General features: G+C 40.1%; 2 protein-coding genes across 6 annotated transcripts in view; one reads left to right on the top strand and one right to left on the bottom strand.

Annotated features, from left to right (window-relative positions):
- The window catches only part of tmem175 (transmembrane protein 175), a 21,704-nt gene extending 17,296 nt beyond the window's left edge, over window positions 1–4,408 (top strand). For all 5 annotated transcript variants that reach the window (XM_057831248.1, XM_057831250.1, XM_057831249.1 and 2 more), the window contains one exon: window positions 44–4,408. In XM_057831248.1, coding sequence (XP_057687231.1) covers window positions 44–668 — 625 coding nt within the window. In that variant the 3' untranslated portion in view covers window positions 669–4,408. The remainder of the gene's footprint in view (window positions 1–43) is intronic.
- cds1 (CDP-diacylglycerol synthase (phosphatidate cytidylyltransferase) 1) overlaps window positions 1,690–20,597 on the bottom strand; it is a 57,343-nt gene continuing 38,435 nt past the window's right edge. The window contains exons 10-13 of the mRNA XM_057831252.1: window positions 20,208–20,366; window positions 20,022–20,141; window positions 19,847–19,950; window positions 1,690–11,976 (exon numbers count right to left, since the gene is read on the bottom strand). Coding sequence (XP_057687235.1) covers window positions 11,853–11,976; window positions 19,847–19,950; window positions 20,022–20,141; window positions 20,208–20,366 — 507 coding nt within the window. The 3' untranslated portion in view covers window positions 1,690–11,852. The remainder of the gene's footprint in view (window positions 11,977–19,846; window positions 19,951–20,021; window positions 20,142–20,207; window positions 20,367–20,597) is intronic.

Here is a 20,597-nt window from a genome sequence, read left to right on the forward strand (position 1 = left end):
TTGTGAGATTTCTATCATCTTGCGATATATCTTTGTTTGGCAGCGAAGACAACGTCCCCGAGCCGGCCTTGGTGCAGCAGCGCTTCAATGGCAGCCTGGTGGCAGCGCTTCGCTCGTACGGGCCCGAGTACATGGCCTACTTCGGATCCTTCGCCACAGTGGGTCTGCTGTGGTTCGCTCACCACTCGCTCTTCCTCCACGTGCGTCGGGCCACCCGCGCCATGGGCCTGCTCAACACGCTGTCCCTGGCCTTTGTGGGCGGCCTGCCGCTGGCCTTCCGGCTGACTCACGAGCTTCCCCGTGCGGCGTTACGGGACGAGCGCCGCGCCGTGCAGGCCGCCTGCGTGCTTGTGTTCGGCGCAGGTATTTTCCAGCTGGCCACCTGGGTGGCGGCTCTGAACGGCGACGGGCGGAAGAGGCTTTCTCCGCTCGTTCGCTACGGCGGCCCCGAGCACGTCTTCATGCTGGCCAAGCTAGCTTTATACCCGTCCGTCGCCCTCGGCGCTTTTCTGCTCTCGTGCGTGCTGAGCAACTTCAGCGTCACCATCTTCCACCTCATGGAAATAATCACCCCATTCGCCTTCTTGCTGCTTAGGTTGATGGTGCAAATCGTCCTCTCCCTGCTCAGACGCCTGTCGGCGGTGTCGTACGACCCGCTCATTACCTAGTCGCTAAAATATTCAAATGAATGCGCTTTGTAAAACTGCGGCACTGCCAAACGCTTGTTGAACAATAAGCGGCATTTATGTGCAAACTGTTGAAATAGAAGATAAAGGCACTTTAGGAAAAGTCTGAACAGTGAATGGGCAAATGAGACAAAAAATGATAAAAATCTGACGTGGGAGTCTTGTTTTCCTTTTTAGACACGATTGATGCTCTAGCTAACGCGGCCTAGGTTAAAAACATTAGATGCTCTGAAATCACCCCTAAAGGAGAGATTCAAGTGGGCACATATTTTGTTTTAACCGTAAATGGTGCCTAACTTCAAAACATTTCAGTTGAAAATAACTTTGGCTAACAAAGCCACTGATGGAAAGTGTTAAAATGCTAAAATCAGAATGGTTGAGTCAACCCTAGGTAACTTTTCAACCTTTATAAAATATTTTCAGAACATTTGTGATATGTTGAATGACACCTCTTTTATATCTTGATGGATTCTGTATTGCTTTCATTGGCACTAATTCACTTTGAGGAGGGTGGCAGGAACCCTGCCACACAAAAACTACAAATGTGCTGACTGCTTTACGGCATACGTCACTTCTCTGTTTCACCATTTGTTATAAAGATGTAAGTCGATCCAAACGCTGTAGCCACAATTGGATTCATTTCCTTATTACTATTCATCCTTCACACAGCCGCTGGAAACAGAAATGTCGTTCAATCCATCTGCAGGTGACCGGGAGATCAGGATCTGTGCCTCATGGGAAACGCAGTCTTCCTTAAGGCAAAACACTACCGCTTTTGTCTACATGCGTCGCTAAAATCAACCAAAACTGAAAAGTTACCTAGTGTTGTTTTAATAATTTTATTTTTAAAAATGGATACAAATCTTTGTTTTTTGAAAAATTACTACCATACAGGTACAGTCCCCAGGTTACGAAGGAATTCTGTTCCCACTTTGGAGACATAACCTGAATTTCAGCGTAAAATAGAAACTAACTCTATAACTACCCCTAAATACCCCTCAAAATAACCATCCAAAAACATTTATTATACGTCATTGTACTGTCCTCGCCAAGAAATTGGAGCTACATCGGTATGAAAAAGTATCTGAACCTTTTCGAATTTCTCACACTTGTGCATCAAATCATCAAATGTGATCTGATCGTTGTCAAAATCACACTGATTACAATACCGTGTCTGCCTTAACTAAAACCTCCCAAACATTTATAGGTTTTCATATTCTAATGAGGATAGCATGCGAACAATGACAGAAAAGGGGAAAATAAGTAAGTGAGCCCTCTGCCTCAGGAGACTTAATTGAATTGACGCAATTGAAACCAATTTTTACCAAACATTTTAAGTCAGGTGTGTGCCCAATCACACAGTGAATTAAAGCTGCCGTGCCCACTATAAACTACACCTGGTAAGAAATGTCTTAATGAGAAGCATTGTCTAATGTGCAACATGGCTCGGTCAGAAGAGCTGTCTGAAGACCTGCATTCATGGATTGATTTGTTTCAAACTGGGAAAGGACACAAAACCATCTGTAAAAGTCTGGATGTTCATCAATCCACAGTCAGAGAAGTTGTCTACAAATGGAGAGATTTTAGCTCTGTTGCTTCTCTCCCAAGGAGTGGCCATCCTCCAAAGATGACGCCAAGAGTTCAGCGCAGAATACTCAGAGAGGTAAAATCCTCGAGTTTCTGCTAAAGACTACAGAAATCACTGGTGCAGTCCAATATCTCTGTGTAAAACTGGCTGAGAATGGTGTTCATGGGAGGACTCCACAGAGGAAGCTACTGCTGTAAAAAAAAAAAAAAAACAACATTGTTGCTCGTTTAATGTTCGCAAAAAGGCACTTGGACACTCCGCTGAAGTTTTGGCAAAATATTTTGTGGACTGATGAAACCAAAGTTGAATTGTTTGGGAATAACGTCATGTGTGGAGGAAAAATGGAACAGCTCACCAACATCAACACCTCATCCCCACTGTGAACTATGGTGGAGGAAGCATTATGATTTGGGGCTGTTTTGCTACCTCAGGGCCTGGACAACTTGCAATCATTAATGGAAGAATAAATTCAAAAGGTTCAGATACTTTTTCATATCACTGAAAGTCCTAGCTAGACAGCGAGCTAAGCTCTGAAATGACAATGTCAGAGATCCGTGTGGTTTGCGGACTTTATTCATCTGCTTGTGGCATCAACACTTGCAGAATGAAACTAGAATAAAAATATCTTCATCTTCAATAACAGCAATTCAAATTTGTGTTTACAACCAGCTACTGATACAGCAATAAATCTGCACAAACGATTAGCATGTATCAGTTAGCATCCGCACATCATCAAAAACAGTCACATAAACTCACCCTAAGAATTCGACCACAATCTAAAAAGCACAACAAACAGTACAAAAGGTGTCATACACCGGTGTTGCCTCTGTGGATGGTTCAGAAGCAACAAATGTGCGAGCAGGCCTGCAGCTATAATCCATCCCCTACTTCGCTCTGTCTCGGCTGCACAACTTCTTCGTTGGAGCTGTCACTACCTGCAAATGTGCCCTTCCTCGTGAGTGCGCGTGCGCTCTTCTTCGTGTGCGCAAATATGTTCTTCGTGTGTACATGAGCTCTAATTCGCATGCCATTAGTACTACCTGCTATAAACTTCCTGAGCCAAGATAAAAGTATGCATCACAAACCAAAATTCAACATTATTTAAAAAAAACAAAAAATTTGGAAAAAAATACGTGTCGCAATCACGCAAGGCGAGTATGTCGTAACCCGGGGACTACCTGTATTTTTTAAAGGCGCACCTAAAAGACAGTCCCTTTAGCACAGCTCAATCTAGTGGATGCACAATGCAACCTAACTACTACTACTGTGCCTTATAATGCAGTGCGCCCTATATATGTAAACGTTTAAAAAAAAAAAAAAAACGACCATTCATTGAAGGTGCACCTTATATTCCGATGCTAGTAGTGCGAAAAATATTGTACGCACACACGTTTGTTGCCATTCATTTTCGTCAATCAGAAGCTCAATAATAGGAAAAAAACAATATTGCATAGAAAATGGAAGGTAAACTCCCTGTTTACTAAAAACAAAAGATTAACCGTTTCGTGTGGCTACAAACTTTGATGTTGATCGGAGAAGCTAGCTAATTTGTGGTTTGTTTTGTATGTTTTCCCTACAGGGTTCTTGCACTCTTTTAAAAGTCAAATTTAAGGCATTTTAAGACATTGACTATATCATCATTCAAGACCAAACCGTGTTGCAACAATTTCTGTTGAAGAAAAAAAAAAAATCACTGTAACTGACATTTTTCTCTTGTCATGTGCGACTTGACGGCTTTGACCCCCTTTGTCCCAAACTAAAGTCTTTTTGCAGACTTTGCACTAGTAATGGGAACCTCTGGGTACCTCGCGATACTATTTGCTAAGCAAGGCTCACAATATGGCGGTACAACAATTATCGGTACACGGGTCAGGTCATCATTGAAGGATATTCTCCAAAACAACTGATAAACAGAAACACAAGCTGTGAATTGGACTCCCTCCCACTTCCAATGAATTGGATGTCTATGGCCTTTAGTGGCAGTCAATGCAAGGCTCATTTTGGCCATTTGACGTCATTTCCTGCACTGGATGTCAAGCGCCTTCAATGGCAACCATTGAGCTAATGTAGACAAAAATCTAATGTAAGATTTTGGTAGCAACCTGTTGGTTCTTTTCTTTTTTTTTTTTTTAAACTAACACATTTAAACGCCAATTAATGATACCAGAAAATTGTCGCTAAACCATTATGGTCTGTATTTGCAGTATTTCAGCATGCAACAAAATGTACCAAATTGTTTTTGAGGCAATATTTTTGATTTACAAACGTCCACAAGTATGACTGTTCACTTTATTTTATGGAAATATAGAGCAAAATTACTTAGCACTTTATAATGTATATTCAGCATCATTGTATTCGTCTTTATTTTAACGTTAGCATGTTTAGTTTTTGTATTTTGATTTTAAGGCATCTGGAATGTTCTTAACAGTTCATTTGGAAATTTCATGGCATTGGTTAAAGTGTGGGGAAATTATTTCTCCCAAAATTTACATTTCATATCAATATTTTGTCTTTGTGCTAAATAAAAAAAATGTTGCACTAAACAAAACGTCGACTTTTTTTTTTTTTTAAATAACTTTATTTACCCCATGTTAATCTCAAACCCTTCATCATCAACATCATCACCATAATAATAAACATCAAATTAAATATTCACAGAATGATAAATAAAAAGCAAACTATTGCTAAATGCTCCAGTTGTTTTCTAAAATAATTATCCTTTAAAAAAAAAAAAAAAATGTCTTCAAAAATATTTTGAAAGAATAGTCAACTGGCACATTTAACAATATCACGCCCAATCCCAATATTGATTTCTAGTGTGCAAAATCCCCCACCCCCAATTTAAATCTCTTTTATTTAACTTTTCAGTGACAGTTTTTAGGTTGGGGCTGGGCCAGTGGTCAAAAGAGTGATTTTTGTTTGCAATTTCAGTCAATAAAGAAGCAAAAATCAGTCAGTTGATGGCCACATGTCTCACTAGTGTTCCACAACATCCAACTGCTCTGTGCTGTCACACTTGTAACTCAAAAACTCTCATCTCAAATCAATTTTCCCCAATCCAAACAAATGTATCTGCAATTCACCCGTTCCAGACTCCCCCAAAAAGAAAAACTAAAACTTTTTATAATATATTTTTCTGAACAAAAACAGCACTCCATAACATAGTACTTTATAAAAACATGAAATAATGACACTCCTGTAATTCAATAGAATGTAAAGAATTAACCAACTTGTGCTACTGTGTGCGCCTTGGCCACTAGGGGGACAAGGAAACAGCTTTAATTCCTCACCTACGGTATCCCAAAAGTGTCAAATTTAAATAAATAATATTTTGAAATACAATTTTGATAAATAATAGACAAATTGTGTAATAATGCCCTTAAATTGTAAAATAAGGTAACATTATGAAAAAGATTTACAAGATTAAAATCGTTTTTCATATAGTATTTTTCTATTTCATAATGCCTTTTTCCACAATAGCCTTTTTATTTCATTATATTGTTTTCCAGCACAATGAATTGTCTGCTGTCAATCAAATACAAAAGACAGAGACAGTAAAGTGAATGGCTGGATGGATTTTGTCTGGCTAGCTGCCATAGCATCACTTTCAGGGTTACTCAGAGAAGTTGCGAACCGGTTGGATTGTAATAAAAGGCCTTTACATCGGCCTGAGATAGGATTTCCGCAGCAGTGTTTTTGATGAGATGCTTTCTGGAAGTTTACCTAACAGTTCATCGACGCTACCAAACGCTAACGACCATGTCATTACCCGATCGTGACAGGATTGCTACTGCACATGCGCAAACCGACGCCATTTTCTGTCAAGAGATGACGGGAGATAAGATACGTACATGTTAGATTAAAAGCATGAAAAAAATACATTTTTCAGTGACAATTCTTTTTTTTAAACCATTCAATCATTATACCGTAGATAGAAGTAAACACAAATTACACAATGCCTTAAAATATTGAAACTGTTTTAATGTTCATGTGTAGAACATAAACTATACTAACATATGCAAATATAGGACTCTGAAGCCTTTGTTCTTTTTTACAATAACAATGTCTTACATACATCAAAACTAACTAAAAAGGCTAGTTAAACGATAGATACCTGAAAAATGTATGTTATAACAAAGTCTAACGTTCAAATAAAGTTTTTGGTTTATTCTTAACAGCGTGATTGGTTGGGGAGAGGAAGACAGGTGTGTAAAAAGCACTTGTTAAGATCTTGAAAGACATTAAGTTGATGTAAAGATCGTTAGGGTGGAGGAATGGGTGCTGCACATTTTGTACATTAGGTGGCGGTATGCTAACTCTGGGCGATAAAACCATAATAATTATCGTCAAATAATTTTTGTCAACAGGAATAATAAGGTTCGATCAATTTAAACTGTAATTACATCACCTGAACACCAGAGAGCGCTGATGCGACCTGAACGCTATCTCTGGGAGCGTATTCGGTACAGGAGGAAACATTTTTGTGACCTGTCACAAAGTAGCATTAAAGCCTGATTCTGTGGAAAGACTAATTTTTCTAGCCCGTAACCTTTAAAGCAATGGCTGTCTTGTCTATTTGTCAAATTTCTGAAACTGAACATTTTCTTTTGTCTATTTTGTTGACATTGTCAGTGTAAATTAAAAAGTTTGTCTATTTATGATTTTTTTTTTTTAGATTGCATGCCTACCTCAGATTTTGTGCAATGTTCCTCCTATTTGTGAAATGCTGAATAGTAGTTTGTCACCATGCCTGCATGTTTGTTCTGGCATCAAGTGCATGTGACACGGAAAAGCATGTTTATTTCATAATACATGCAGTATTTTATGCTCCTGAATGATATGGACCGCTTGGATGTGTGTGGAAGCGATCACTATATTTATTTAGTTTTTTTTTAATCCCGCACCATGAAAATGAGTGACTTCCGGCTTCGGTCTTGCATTGAGGAGGAGGGCGCTGTGACATGTACGGGTGAAGGCGTCCTCTTCACTAAACGGCCGTACTGTTGTGTATGAGGACTAAGGATTCAGCTGATTTTGTGGATTAATACGTTTATTTTTCGCATCACGCCAGCCAAACGGCTGCAGAAAAATCTTGCTTTATAAGGGAGAGGCGTGTGCGCCATTTTTAGAGTTTCAAAAAGTTCCCATTCACCATGGATATTGGCCAAGCCCTACTACTGTGGGACTATTTGACTTACGAGGAAGTGAGTAAACATCTTGTTTTGTATTATGTCAAATATTAATACAGCGATTACAAAGTAAACACTACAAACTTTCTTTAAATAAAAGACTACCTATGTTTTATCATTGATCGGCATGTAAAAAGCTCTCCTAATGCACATTAGCTGCACGTTAGCTGCACAACAATTGCAGCCGCCCTCCTCCGGGGAACGAACTGTAAATTGCTCTCCGCCGGGCGGTTTGCCGATCTGCGAAGACAATCGACAACCCAGTCGTCATGTCAAATAATACGGGCTAGTTTTGTGTGATTTTCCGCTTCGAAGACTTTGAAACATCACTCGGTTCGGGTTAGCATGTCGGCTAGCTGTCACGCCTCTTGGTTTGTTTAGATGCTCCGAAGCCGGGGAAGGGAAATGACATATGTCCGATTTAGGTGTCATAAAATATCATTCGGGAGGTGCAACAGTAAAGGTGAAGTCGACAGTTTTGACCATTATGGAGTAATTTTGCCATGTCGTCCTGAATAAGTGCATTTTTATTATTTCATATTTCATTTAGCACAAGACTGTAATTTGTCATGACCATGCCATTTATTTAGCAATTGGGGAAAATACTTGGATAAAAAGAATATCCTGTGAAAACATTGAAGTAAAGAGACAGAAACAATGACATTTTGCAGCTCTCTTTGTCGCGTTTTCCTCGTTGTGAATTGTTCCCCCTCGACGGGCTGACTGGCCCTTCTCAAGCCATTTATTTAGTTATTGGGGGAAAAAATACTTGGATAAAAAGAATATCCTGTAAAAATATTGGAGTAGAGAGACTGAAACAATGACATTTTGCGGCTCTCTTCATCACGTTTTCCTCGTTCTGAATAATTCCCCCTCAATGGGCTGAATAGTAAAACCGATGAGCCCAGTCTCCCGCTGACGTCATCCACCTGTTGGGGACGCTAGAGCCCTATAACGGTAGACGTGGCTAACCGGCTGATTAAAAGACTAATTTCTCGTCATCTGCGCTTTGCGAAATTGTTGTATATAGTCGAATTGTCCCATAATATGATTCAAATTCACATAATAATGCTATTTAAGACTTTTTTTTCCTCATGTCATATGCTCTTTAAAGATCGGTTTAAAGCAGCATCTGGTTTTGTCAACTTTCACTCGGGGAAAATCAGATTTCAAATTTTAAAGAAAAAATGATCGTGAAAATTGCCAATTTCGACTGATAAGAAAACTTATCATGATAGCAGTTTGTGTCATGTCGCTCAGGCTTACGGTAATCACCTGAAAATTGATTGCAAGAAGAACTTTAACGCGCATGCGCAGTGCAGCTACCCAATTGACACCGGCTGCTCACGTGATTGCGCTACGTCACTTCCCCCGTTGGCTTTAGGTTGGAGAGATTCGGACATATAAATTAATTATCCTTTGAATTAACTGGCATGTTGGTTGAATAATAATGTTTTATATGTCTAAATTGAACATAAATCACCTTAGGGACATCGCAGCACGTTAAAAAATCTTTTGATTAATGGCGGATTGCAAGCAGCTTTCTAGTGTACAAGAATGAGATGAGAAATGAATGAGAAATTCTTGAACTGTCTTTCAAGAATTTAAACAGCGCAGTCCAAACAGTCTTACTGTCCCCTCATCCCAAGTAAACCCTTCAGAGACAATTGTCACCTCCCTCAAAAAAAACTAAATATTTATTGTTTAATCTAGCACATACATATCTATATCTCCTGTCAATCATCGAAGAAAATGGCGTCGGTTCGCTCGTGTGCAGTAGCAATCCGTCGCGATCCGGTAGCTCGTCACGATTGGATAGTCAGTTTAGGCATGTGCCGGTATGAGATTCTGACAATATAATAACCTGAAGCAAAAATATCATGGTATTACAATTACAGCTCTAAAATGTGTTATTTTGAGATGTCTGGTTTTTTTTTTCATTGAATAGGATTTTTATTTTTCAAAACAACATATCAGCAAATTGAAACATAAGTATAATGAAAAATTCTAAATTAAATGAAAATAAATGCAGTCCTTAAAGTTAGCCCAAACCCTCAGCCACAGCTCGATACTATTATCATCAGAACAAAAATAATTAAATTATTGTCAAATTTCCATTTTGTTTTACCACCGCTAGACACACTAAACACGCTGGAGTTAACTCTCGTAGCTGGTGGGAAACGTTCATAACAGCGTTTACTAACCTTTAATTTTGTATAAAGCAACCGGTGGTCACGTCATATTCATATTGGATTGGTCCAAATCATATTGGAGGTACTGCCTCGTCTGGCAGCCACCCTCCGCAAACATGTTTTACATGACGGATGGCCCTCTTCTTCTCAGCCGCGACCGTCTAACTTTTCTGTAGCTGAAGTATTCCCATACCAATGACAAAGTTCAGGTGTTTCACCTCCTCCAGCCATCGTGTAGCACAGCTGACTCACTGAGCAACAACCGGAGGGGGAGAGGTGAGCCCTTCAGCTGCAAGATAGGGATTTCTACCTTTGGGACATAAAAAAGTAGCTAATAACGTAGTAACGGTATGACGGAAAATTTTAGTGGTTTTGAAACCTTTGCATACCACGCAATACTTTGAAACCGGTAACCAGCACGTGTTTAGTAGTGACAATGCTTTATGGAAGTTTACCCAATAGTTCATCGACGCTATCAAATGCTTACGACCAGACTCCACGACATAGCCAGTCACTTAACTGACTGCGCCTTATGTATTTGATTGACAGAAGACAATTCATTCTGCTGATAAACGACGTTATGAAATAAAAAGGCCATTTTGGAAAAAAGACAATGAAAAAAAGTGCCTGTGAAATCCGCTTTTTATCTTGTAAAATATCGTGCTGAAAAAACAACGTGAAGTAATAAGGCATTATGAAAAAAAAAAAACATTGTGAAAAATGCTTTTTATCTTGGAAAAATCTTTTTCATAATAATATTACCTTGTTTTACAGTTTAAGGACCATGTCACACAAATTTGTTATTTATCAAAATGGTATTTATTTGTAAATTTTGTTTTTATCTATTCAATTTGGACCCTTTTGGGGTTCCATTCGCACCAAGCCACAGAATTACAGAGAATGAAAAAATACACGCCCTGTGAGCTATCTGACTGCAGGCTCTACCAATTCCTTTCAAATATTTCTTATTATAACAGTGTAAAACTAAATCTATTTGTTGGTTGGTTGAAGCATGAGGAGCAAGATACAGTAGTGACATGTTGCATTGCTCAACTGGCTTTAAGGCGCAAGTCTCGTTTCTTTACAGAATTTTGACTTCTTCCTAATTTGAGTCTGGAAAGCCTTTTGTGTGTTGCATTCTATGTATTTTTCTATATTCATAAAAACTCAATCGGCAGCTGTAATGGCAAGTGACATGCTTTTATAATGAAACCTGCTCATATGGTCCCAGTTAAGATTTTCAAAATAAAAGGTCCTGGAAAAAGAAAAACTCAGTCTTTCCAGAGGAAAGCAGCAGAAAGTCAAAAACAACTCGAGAAAAAAAAAAAAAGCTTTGGTAAAAGCTTTTCTCCATCTGACGTATCGTGACAATATTTGGAGAAAATTTGCATATAATCTGCAGTAAGTTTTGCGAAAATAATATCTATGTGGCAAACCTTCAAACTATTTCACGTGTTAAAAGCATCGATTAAAAAGTGGCGCTCAGTGCGGACCGCTTAATTAGCGGTAGAAACTTTTTAGTGCTTTTTCTTCAGTAGTACATTGCTAACGGGTTTGTGGTTTCGCAGCTAGTTAACGTCAAAAATTGAGTTTATTGCGTCGAACATTTTGTCAATCTAACATTTTTCACGCGCCCGTCCAACTACATTTAGGAATAAAATGCTAACATTTCGCTAGGAAGCTCTAGCCTATTAGCATCGCTGCTAGTTGCTAGCGTTTTTCCACCTGGTGCAGAACGTGCTGGTTATTCTAGCGTTTTTTAACTTCATATAATTTGATAAACTACTCTTAAAATATAAAACTTTGTTCATATTCTAAATGTTCAACTCTACTAAATGTGTACATGCTAGCTAGCTACATAGTTAAGTTGTATTTTTCATAGTTTTTTTTTTGCATATATATTAACATCAGTAGCTATACATTAATAATTTTTATGTACATTAGTATGTAGCATGTGCGTGTTGTACTTTGGTGACGGAACGGGACGAGAGCGCGGTCTAAAGTGGGTGCTTGCCAACATCTTGATTTGTCAGCGTGTCAGTGCATCGTGGCCTTCAACCAGGTCAAAGATGGCGCAGAGCTCCAAAGTCGCCGGAAGACTTCTATTTTTTGCGGGGCAAGGGCTCTTTTTTTGACTGTTTTGTTAAATCCTCAGTGAGTGCAGGTTTCAAGTCTCTGTTGTGTGAATACTCGTCCCTCAGGCTGTGGGGGGCAGCAACCCTCGGTCCTTGAGGTGCGCGGTGAGCGTGTTGAAGATACTCACCTGCTGCTCGGGCTGCAGCATCAGCAGCTGCTGCAGGACTTTACTCGGATTGGGGCCCCTGTCATGAAAAACAACAAGGTAAGCTTGTAGGACGAAATGGAGAGCTCCCTGTGTGACTTATGCTTAAGATTCATGAGATTTTGTTGCAGATTTGCTCAGGGGTGAAAGTGGGTAGAATGTCTTGCCAGAACTCCCTGACATAGGTCGCCATGGAACATGAAGTTGTTTTTTTGTTTTTGCGGGTTTTTTGGGGGTTGGGGGGGTTCAACCTAAACTCATAAGATCATGTTTTTTTGGTAGCCATTTTAAGATTTAGGGGGTATTTAGTGGTACGACTTAAAGCGTTCATTCAGACTTACGCGGAAATTCGGGTTACGTCGCCAGCGTAGAACGGAACTCATTCGTAACCTGGGGACTACCTGTATTTTAAAGGGCTAAAAAGTAACAAAATAATCCAGATTTACGATGGCAAAACAAACAAAAATATGTATGTTTTATACTCCACAACACTCCCGGATAAAAAGGAAGAGAAAGTACTGTAAACAGTACAGTACTGTTACATGTTTGAAACTTTTGTTCAAATTGATAAAAAACATACAGTGGGGAGAACAAGTATTTGATACACTGCCGATTTTGCTGGTTTTCCCACTTGCAAAGTAATTTGTATCATAAGTTCTCTTCAACTGTGAGGGATGGAATCTAATACAAAACAACAGAAAATCACGGTGTATAATTTTTAAATAATAAATTTGCATTTAATTGCATGAAATAAGTATTTCATACATCACAAAAATCGAACTTAATATTTGGTACAGAAACCTTTGTTTGCTATTACAGATACCAAACGTTTCCTGTAGTCCTTGACAAGGTTTGCACACACTGCAGCAGGGATTTTGGCCCACTCCTCCATGCAGATCTTCTCCAGAGCCTTCAAGTTTCGGGGCTGCTGCCGGGCAACACGGACTTTCAGCTCCCTCCATAGATTTTCTATCTGGTTCAGATCTGGTGACTGGCTAGGCCACTCCAGGACCTTAAGATGCTTCTTACGGAGCCACTCTTTAGTTGCCTTGGCTGTGTGCTTTGGCTCGTTGTCATGCTGGAAGACCCAGCCACGACCCATCTTCAGGGCTCTCACTGAAGGAAGGAGGCTGTCAGCCAAGATCTGGCGATACATAGCCCCATCCATCCTCCCCTCAATACGGTGCAGTCGTCCTGTACCCTTGGCAGAGAAGCAGCCCCAGAAAATGATGTTTCCTCCTCCATGTTTCACGGTTGGGATGGTGTTCTTGGGGTTGTACTCATCCTTCTTTTTCCTCCAAACACGACGAGCCGAGTTTAGACCAAAAAGTTTAATTTCGGTCTCATTCGACCACATGACCTTCTCCCATTGCTCCTCTGGATCATCCAGATGGTCAGTGGCAAACTTCAGACGTGTCTGGACATGCACTGGCTTCAGTGGCGGGACCTTGCGTGCGCTGTCGGATTTTAATCCATGACGGCCTAATGTGTTTCTGATGGTTTTCTGCGAGACTGTGGTTCCAGCTCTCTTCAGGTCATTGACCAGGTCCTGCCGTGTAGTTCTGGGCTGATCCCACACCTTCCTCATGATCAGTGATGCCCCACGAGGTGAGATCTTGCATGGAGCCCCAGAACGAGGCAGATTGACCGTCAACTTGAACTTCTTCCATTTTCTAATAATCGCTCCAACAGTTGTTACGTTCACACCAAGCTGCTTGCTTATTTTCCTGTAGCCCATCCCAGCCTTGTGCAGGTCTATTATTTTATCCCTGATGTCCTTACACAGCTCTTTGGTCTTGGCCATTGTGGAGAGGTTGGAGTTTGTATGTTTGAGCATGTGAACAGGTGTCTTTTATACAGGTAACAAGTTCAAACAGGTGCAGTTACTTCCGGTAATGAGTGGAGAACAGGAGGGGTTCTTAAAAAAGAACGAAGAGCCGAAATATTTACTAGTTGGTAATGTATCAAATACTTATTTTATGCAGTTAAATACAAATTTATTATTTTAAAACCATACAATGTGATTTTCTGGATTTTTGTATTAAGATTCCGTCCCTCACAGTTGAAGAGAACTTATGATACAAATTACAGACCTCTACATGGCTTGCAAGTGGGAAAACCAGCAAGATCGGTAGTGTATCAAATACTTGTTCTCCCCTCTGTATCTATATATATAATATGGCGGAACACACAGACAAGGCTGAAAAAGCAGTTTCTGCTCTTGCACCCCTCTTTAAAATAAACTGCTGTATTTTAAGCCAAAAGAAATGTCTTGTTTGATAGAACAATATGTCTATATGCCGCCATAGCAGTTTCATGGCGCATTAAGCCCCCGAACTATTTTTAATTTGTCCGTTTTACCCTGGAGACCCCATTTAGACACCATGCAACTACGTTTGTCTCAACGCAGCCATAAAACCAAGTAATTATATTAATAATTCGAAATGTCTATCATTTTTAGCTTAGAATAATTAGTTGGTCTAATATTAAGTTAAAAAAAAAAAAAAAACTTTATAAAATTATTCACTTGCATATTTTAAACTTTTAGACGAATTACGTCACAATGAAAAAAATAGTGTCTGTAAGTGGGTCACAGATATCTACCACATAACTATCTTTTATTTTGTTACTGTCGCATTTTCTCCGATATTTTAGATGAAAAATAATCGATAGAAATAAAGAAAAATTGAAAGAAAGAAAAAACGTTGAAAAGGGTACATTTTTGAACGAGAAAATCTCGACCACTCCTCGATGTCTGTGATTTCTGCATTGCGACACTTGTTATATTACCGTCTTTCACCCATAAAATCCCCCAAAATTCCGGCTGTGGCCATTCAAAGCTGTGTCAAGACACTCAGTGAGACATGCTACACGGATGTACACGATAATATCTCGTTAAAATCACGGTGTCTTTAATTATGCTCTCCCATGCTCCCACCTCGAGTTAGGGTTTAGGGGTTTAATTTTTAATTTTTTTTTTTAAATGCCCTCCTGTTCAGAATTTTTCTTTTGAGATTTTAAGCTTTCCAATGATGTATCACACATGCATATAGGACAATTTTGAAATGTAGCCAAATTGGAGGTCTCAGAGCGGAACTTCAAGTCACCTGAGTGTATATATAATAGGGCTGCAGCAATCGAATATTTTAGTAATCGAGTAATCGACTGAAAATTCTATCGCTTAATCGAGTAATCGGATAAAACAAATATATTTTTAGGTGAAGAGCAATTATAAATATACATGAGAAAACAAGACATTTCATCTAATCTTGAACCATTTTCAGTCAATCAATGTCTTTATTTTCGATGTATATTGTTGAAAACAGCCAACAATTGCATCTCAGATGTAACTAGAATTAAAAAAAAGACAAATTCACTGCTTTCACTCAAAAAACCTTTAGATCTTATTAAAATATATATATATTTATACCTAAAAATGCCATTACGCTTGATAACACACATCACTTAAAAGTTAGGATTTTTTCCCACCTGTTTCAATTGAATTTCTATTTGTGTCAAGCCATTTTTAAGTACTAGTTAAGTTTTAGGCTACGCTAAACTGTAAGTCCTGATAGGATTTTGTGTTTTTGCAGTGTTCAAGATAAATGTATGATACAGGCTGTATTGGAGCACATTTGGGACCAGTGCTACTTGGTGTTTTATCCAGCAATGACTACTAAGCTAAAATTGATAGTTAGCATTATTGAGTTTTTATTTTACACCCTTATCACTCCACAAAGCTATGTTATGTTAAAACCTGTATGTAAGACACGTTAGCCACGCATCGAAAGTGGTCATAATTAATAGAAACCTAGCCCTCCGCAGGGCTAACGTTGCGTGAGCTAGTGACTCAGACAGTAACGTTAATCTTATTTTTTAGCGCTTAGCGCTCTTTATTAGCGCTTAGCGCTCTACTGCTTTAAGATGGCCGCTGTTTATTAACGCTGCCCAGACGCGGCCGAGTCTATCATATTGCATCTAGTTCAACATACATGTGATCTCTATGAGACTCCTCAGATGCTACCTGCTACCAACTTAACATCACGCGGGCTAGTTTTTAGCAACGTCGGCGTAGTTTGGAGCGGCTGTCGGCTGCGGAAATGTTTTTTATATTTTTTTATTGCTTCTTCCTCTACGCACGTGACGTCAGCGCGTTGTCCCGCATTAAAAGTAGTCCGAGCGAAACGTGATGCTTAGAGCTTTCAAAATAAACGATTACTCGAGGTGAATAAAATTACTCGGATCAGTTTTTAAACTCGAGTTACTCGAGTTGCTCGAGTATTCGTTTCAGCTCTAATATATATATATATATATATATATATATATATATACTGTAAGTGTTTGGGCTACTGAAAGCCTCAGTGAAATCATGGTTATTTTTTGGGGATCGTAATCGCAATTTTAAAAAAAGTTTCCGCAATAGGTATGACATACATAAGGCTAGTTGTATTCCTTATATTTTGAGCCAACGGGAAAAAACATTGTCAGTTGTTGATCATCTTAAATGGTAAAAGATGTTATACTTGTATAGACCCTACCCACCGACGTCACAAAACCACGTGCTCGCTGTGTGGTTCCGCCCAATTGTCCGTCATTTTGTCTCTGTATTAGCATTGTTTTCAATTGATCGAGGAATTTAAAATGCATTTCATGGAAGACCCGGTGTTTTCTGATGCCGTAAACTCACTGGATGTGTTGCATAAAAGGCGTTATGTGGAAAAGCTTCGTTCTATACAGTCGCCAGATCCATATTTGATGCCCAAATCGATGTTTTTCGACCCACTGTCTTCGCCCTGTCTGCCTGACATCTGCTACGCTGATATTTACAATTATCTTGTCCACACAAAATCAGCCTATTCCCACGAAAATTTGAAAAACTTCAAGAGCTTGGAGGCTTATAAATACTTCGTTGCTGGTTGGGTGAAACAGGTCCTCGTTCGGCAGGAATCTATCTTGTGCTTGGAAAGGTGAGTTACGAAATTTTCAATTCAAAATCTTTTGTTATTGCTAACATCCACTGTCAAGTCTAATGTATTTCATGTCGTTTGTCAATGGAGTTAAGGCTTTTAATGTTTATATGGTTTAGCGATAGCACTCTCACTACATACATACGTGTATGTTGTCGGCGATTAGCCTAGCAATGATCTTAATTGTGGTTATTTGTCAGCCCCGTAGACGAGGCCAGTTTCTTTCACTTGGTACCAGCTAAATATTATTCAAAAAATAACGATGGTGGAAGAAAGGGAAGTCACAAACATCTTGAATTTGAAACTATGTCGTACTACGTCGTATGTTGTCGGCGATTAGCCTCGCAATGATCTTAATTGTGGTTATTTGTCAGCCCAAAACCCTATAAGTATATCTTAAATGCATCTTACCGGATATAAAATGACTACTACATAGTCTGTGGTGATTTTTTGGTGCCCAGTTTTCACGTCGAATTGCAGCCGTCCATTTCGCTCTCCTCTTTGGATCCCTCGGAATACGGTAAAACTTCAAGTCTCTCCTTCCATCTTCTCTGTTAGTGCAACCAACAGCCACACACGCCTTCACCATTTTGATTATTAATGTTAAGGAGCAGAAAAACACGCCGTAAATAGGAGAAATGTACGTAGCCGTAACAGGTTAACACTATGTTTTGACGGACAAGTGGGCGGTACCATTCAGGAGAGCGGAGCTGTGACGTCACGTGGGTAGGGTCTATAGCGCTTTTCCACCTTTTAAGATGCTCAAAGTGCTTTACACTACATTGCCATCTACCAACTGGTGACGCAGCACCAGGAGCTGAAGGACATGACATTAAATAGTCTTCAATTTCAAAATTGTCCGATATGCATGTGTGATACATCATTGGAAAGCTTAAAATCTCAATTTTCTGGGGGAAGAAAAAATGCCCTACTGTCCAAAATTTTAAAAAGAAAATGTTTTTTAAACAGCAAAACCCTATATGGAGGTGAGAACACGCGAGAGCAGAGTTACAGACGCCATTACTTTGACGAGATATTATCGCGTACTTACCTTGTTTCGATCCAAAAAGTCCATGTCGCATGTATCACTGAGTGTCAAGACACAGCTGTGAATGGCCACAGCTGGATTTTGGGGGGATTTTATGGGTGAAACATGGTAATACAACAAGGGCCGCAATGCAGAAATCGCAGACATCAAGGAGTGGTCAAGATTTTCTTTTTCATATATCAACCCTTAAAAAAAATTTTTTTTTTTCTTTGTTTGGATTGATTGTTTATCATCTAACATATCGGGGGGAAATGCGACAGTAACAAAAAAAATACACTTTAGCGAAAGTTATGAGGTAGATATCCGTGACTTTTTTACAGACACCATTTTTTTTCATTGTAATATTTAAACCCCTGGCAACAAAAGTGAGTACACCCCATAGAGTACACCCCTTAGAAACTACATCCCTAAATGTCCAAATTGAGTACTGCTTGTCATCTTCCCTCCAAAGTGTCATGTGACTCGTTAGTGTTACTAGGTCCAGGTGTGCATAGGGAGCAGGTGTGTTCAAATTTGTAGTGCAGGTCTCACACCCACTCATACTGGTCACTGGCAAATAACTCTCTGAGGATCTTAAAAGATGGATTGTTGCGCTACATGAAGATGGCCAAGGCTACAAGAAGATTGCCAACACCCTGAAACTGAGCTGCAGCACAGTGGCTAAGATCATCCAGCGTTTTAAAAGATCAGGGTCCACTCAGAACAAGCCTCGGGTTGGTCGTCCAAAGAAGCTGAGCGCACGGGCTGAGCATCACATCCAAAAGCTTTCTTTGAAAGATCGTCGCAGGAGAGCTGTCAGCATTGCTGCAGAAATTGAAGAGGTGGGGGGATCAGCCTGTTAGTGCTCAGACCATACGCCGCACACTACATCAAATTGGTGTGCATGGCTGTCACCCCTGGAGGAAGCCTCTTCTGAAGACGGTACACAAGAAAGCCCGCAAGCAGTTTTCTGAAGACATGTCAACAAAGCACATGGATTACTGGAACCATGGCCTACGGTCTGATGAAACAAAGGTTAATTTGTTTGGTTCCGATGGTTTCAAGCATGTGTGGGAGCGACCAGGTGAGGGGTACAAACATAAGTGTGTCATGCCTACAGTCAAGCATGGTGGTGGGAATGTCATGGTCTGGGCTGCATGAGTGCCGCAGGTGTTGGAGAGTCACATTCCATTGAGGGAAATATGAACTCCAACATGTACTGTGAAATACTGCAGCAGAGCATGATCCCCTCCCTCCAGAAACTGTGTCGCAGGGCAGTGTTCCAGCATGACAATGACCTCAAACACACCTCCAAGATGACCACTGCTTTACTGAGGAGGCTGAGGGTAAATGTGATGGACTGGCCAAGCATGTCTCCAGACTTGAACCCAATAGAACATCATTGGGGGATCCTCAAGCAGAAGGTAGAGGTTCACAAAGTCTAAAATATCCAGCAGCTCCGCAACGTCGTCATGGAGGAGTGGAACAGCATTCCAGTGGCAACCTGTGAAGCTCTGGTCAACTCCATGCCCAGGAAGGTAAAGGCAGTTCTGGATAATAGTGGTGGCCACACACAATATTGACAGTTGACATGTTGTATTTTCATATTGACAACTTTCACTAAGGGCTGTACTCACTTTTGTCGCCAGGGGTTTAGATATTAATGTCTATATTTTGAGTTATCTTGAGGGGAAAATAAATTCTCTATTATATAAGCTGCACACAGACAACTTTTCATTGTGTCAAAGTGTCATTTTGTCAGTGTTGTCCTACGAAAAGATACACTTAGATATCTGCAGAAATGCGAGGGGTGTACTCACATTTGTGATACACTGTATTTAAAAAATTGCCCTTAACAGAATTTTGTCTTTGAATGCCTTATAAGTAGTTTCCAGAGCTGAATTTTCTCTTCTTACCTGATGAAGCTGGCAATGTAAACATGGGTGAAGGTGGCCATCAGATACTGACAGTCAAAACGGTCCATGATGCCTCCGTGTCCCGGGATGGTGCTGGCAAAGTCCTAGAAAAGAGGAAGCGTGGTGGTTACGTCTAGCCAGCCCGGTAATAAGACAAAGCGAGCGACTCACTCACTTTGATCTTAAAGGCTCGCTTGAAGCCGCTAGCGAAGAAACCGCCGAATGGACCGATGAGCGACGCGAAGGACGACAGGAAGATGCTGTGGATCTGGAACGGGTACAGCGTCACCGTTTCCTGAAAGACATTCAGGATAGATTAGTTCTACTGTTCTTGCATTTGAGGTGCGAGGTACTAACTCACCCAAGGCAGGAGAAAGTTGCGTACGAGCGCGGGTAGTTTGTACTCCTGCAGCACAAACAAGTCGGATGGCTCGCATTCCACCGTGAACAGGCTGCCGCTCTCGCTACTCAAGCCCACCGGACACACAAAGTACTGGAACTGGGACAGCAGCGACGACAACTACACAATAAAATGTAATAATAACAACGCTTAAGTCATTGGCTGCCAATTTAAAACAGAAAAAACAAGCCCTTTTGATCACTCTGCTGTGAATTGGAAAGAGTTTATCACTAGTAGATGTCCAATCCATTTGAACAGGGAGGGTGGCAGCGAATGAACGAATGTTCATTCGCTGCCATCCCTCCCATTTCAAATAGATTGCACATCTATGGCTGTCAGTGGCAGCCATTG

Source organism: Corythoichthys intestinalis, chromosome 3 (assembly GCF_030265065.1).
Source record: "Corythoichthys intestinalis isolate RoL2023-P3 chromosome 3, ASM3026506v1, whole genome shotgun sequence".
Lineage (NCBI taxonomy): Eukaryota > Metazoa > Chordata > Actinopteri > Syngnathiformes > Syngnathidae > Corythoichthys > Corythoichthys intestinalis.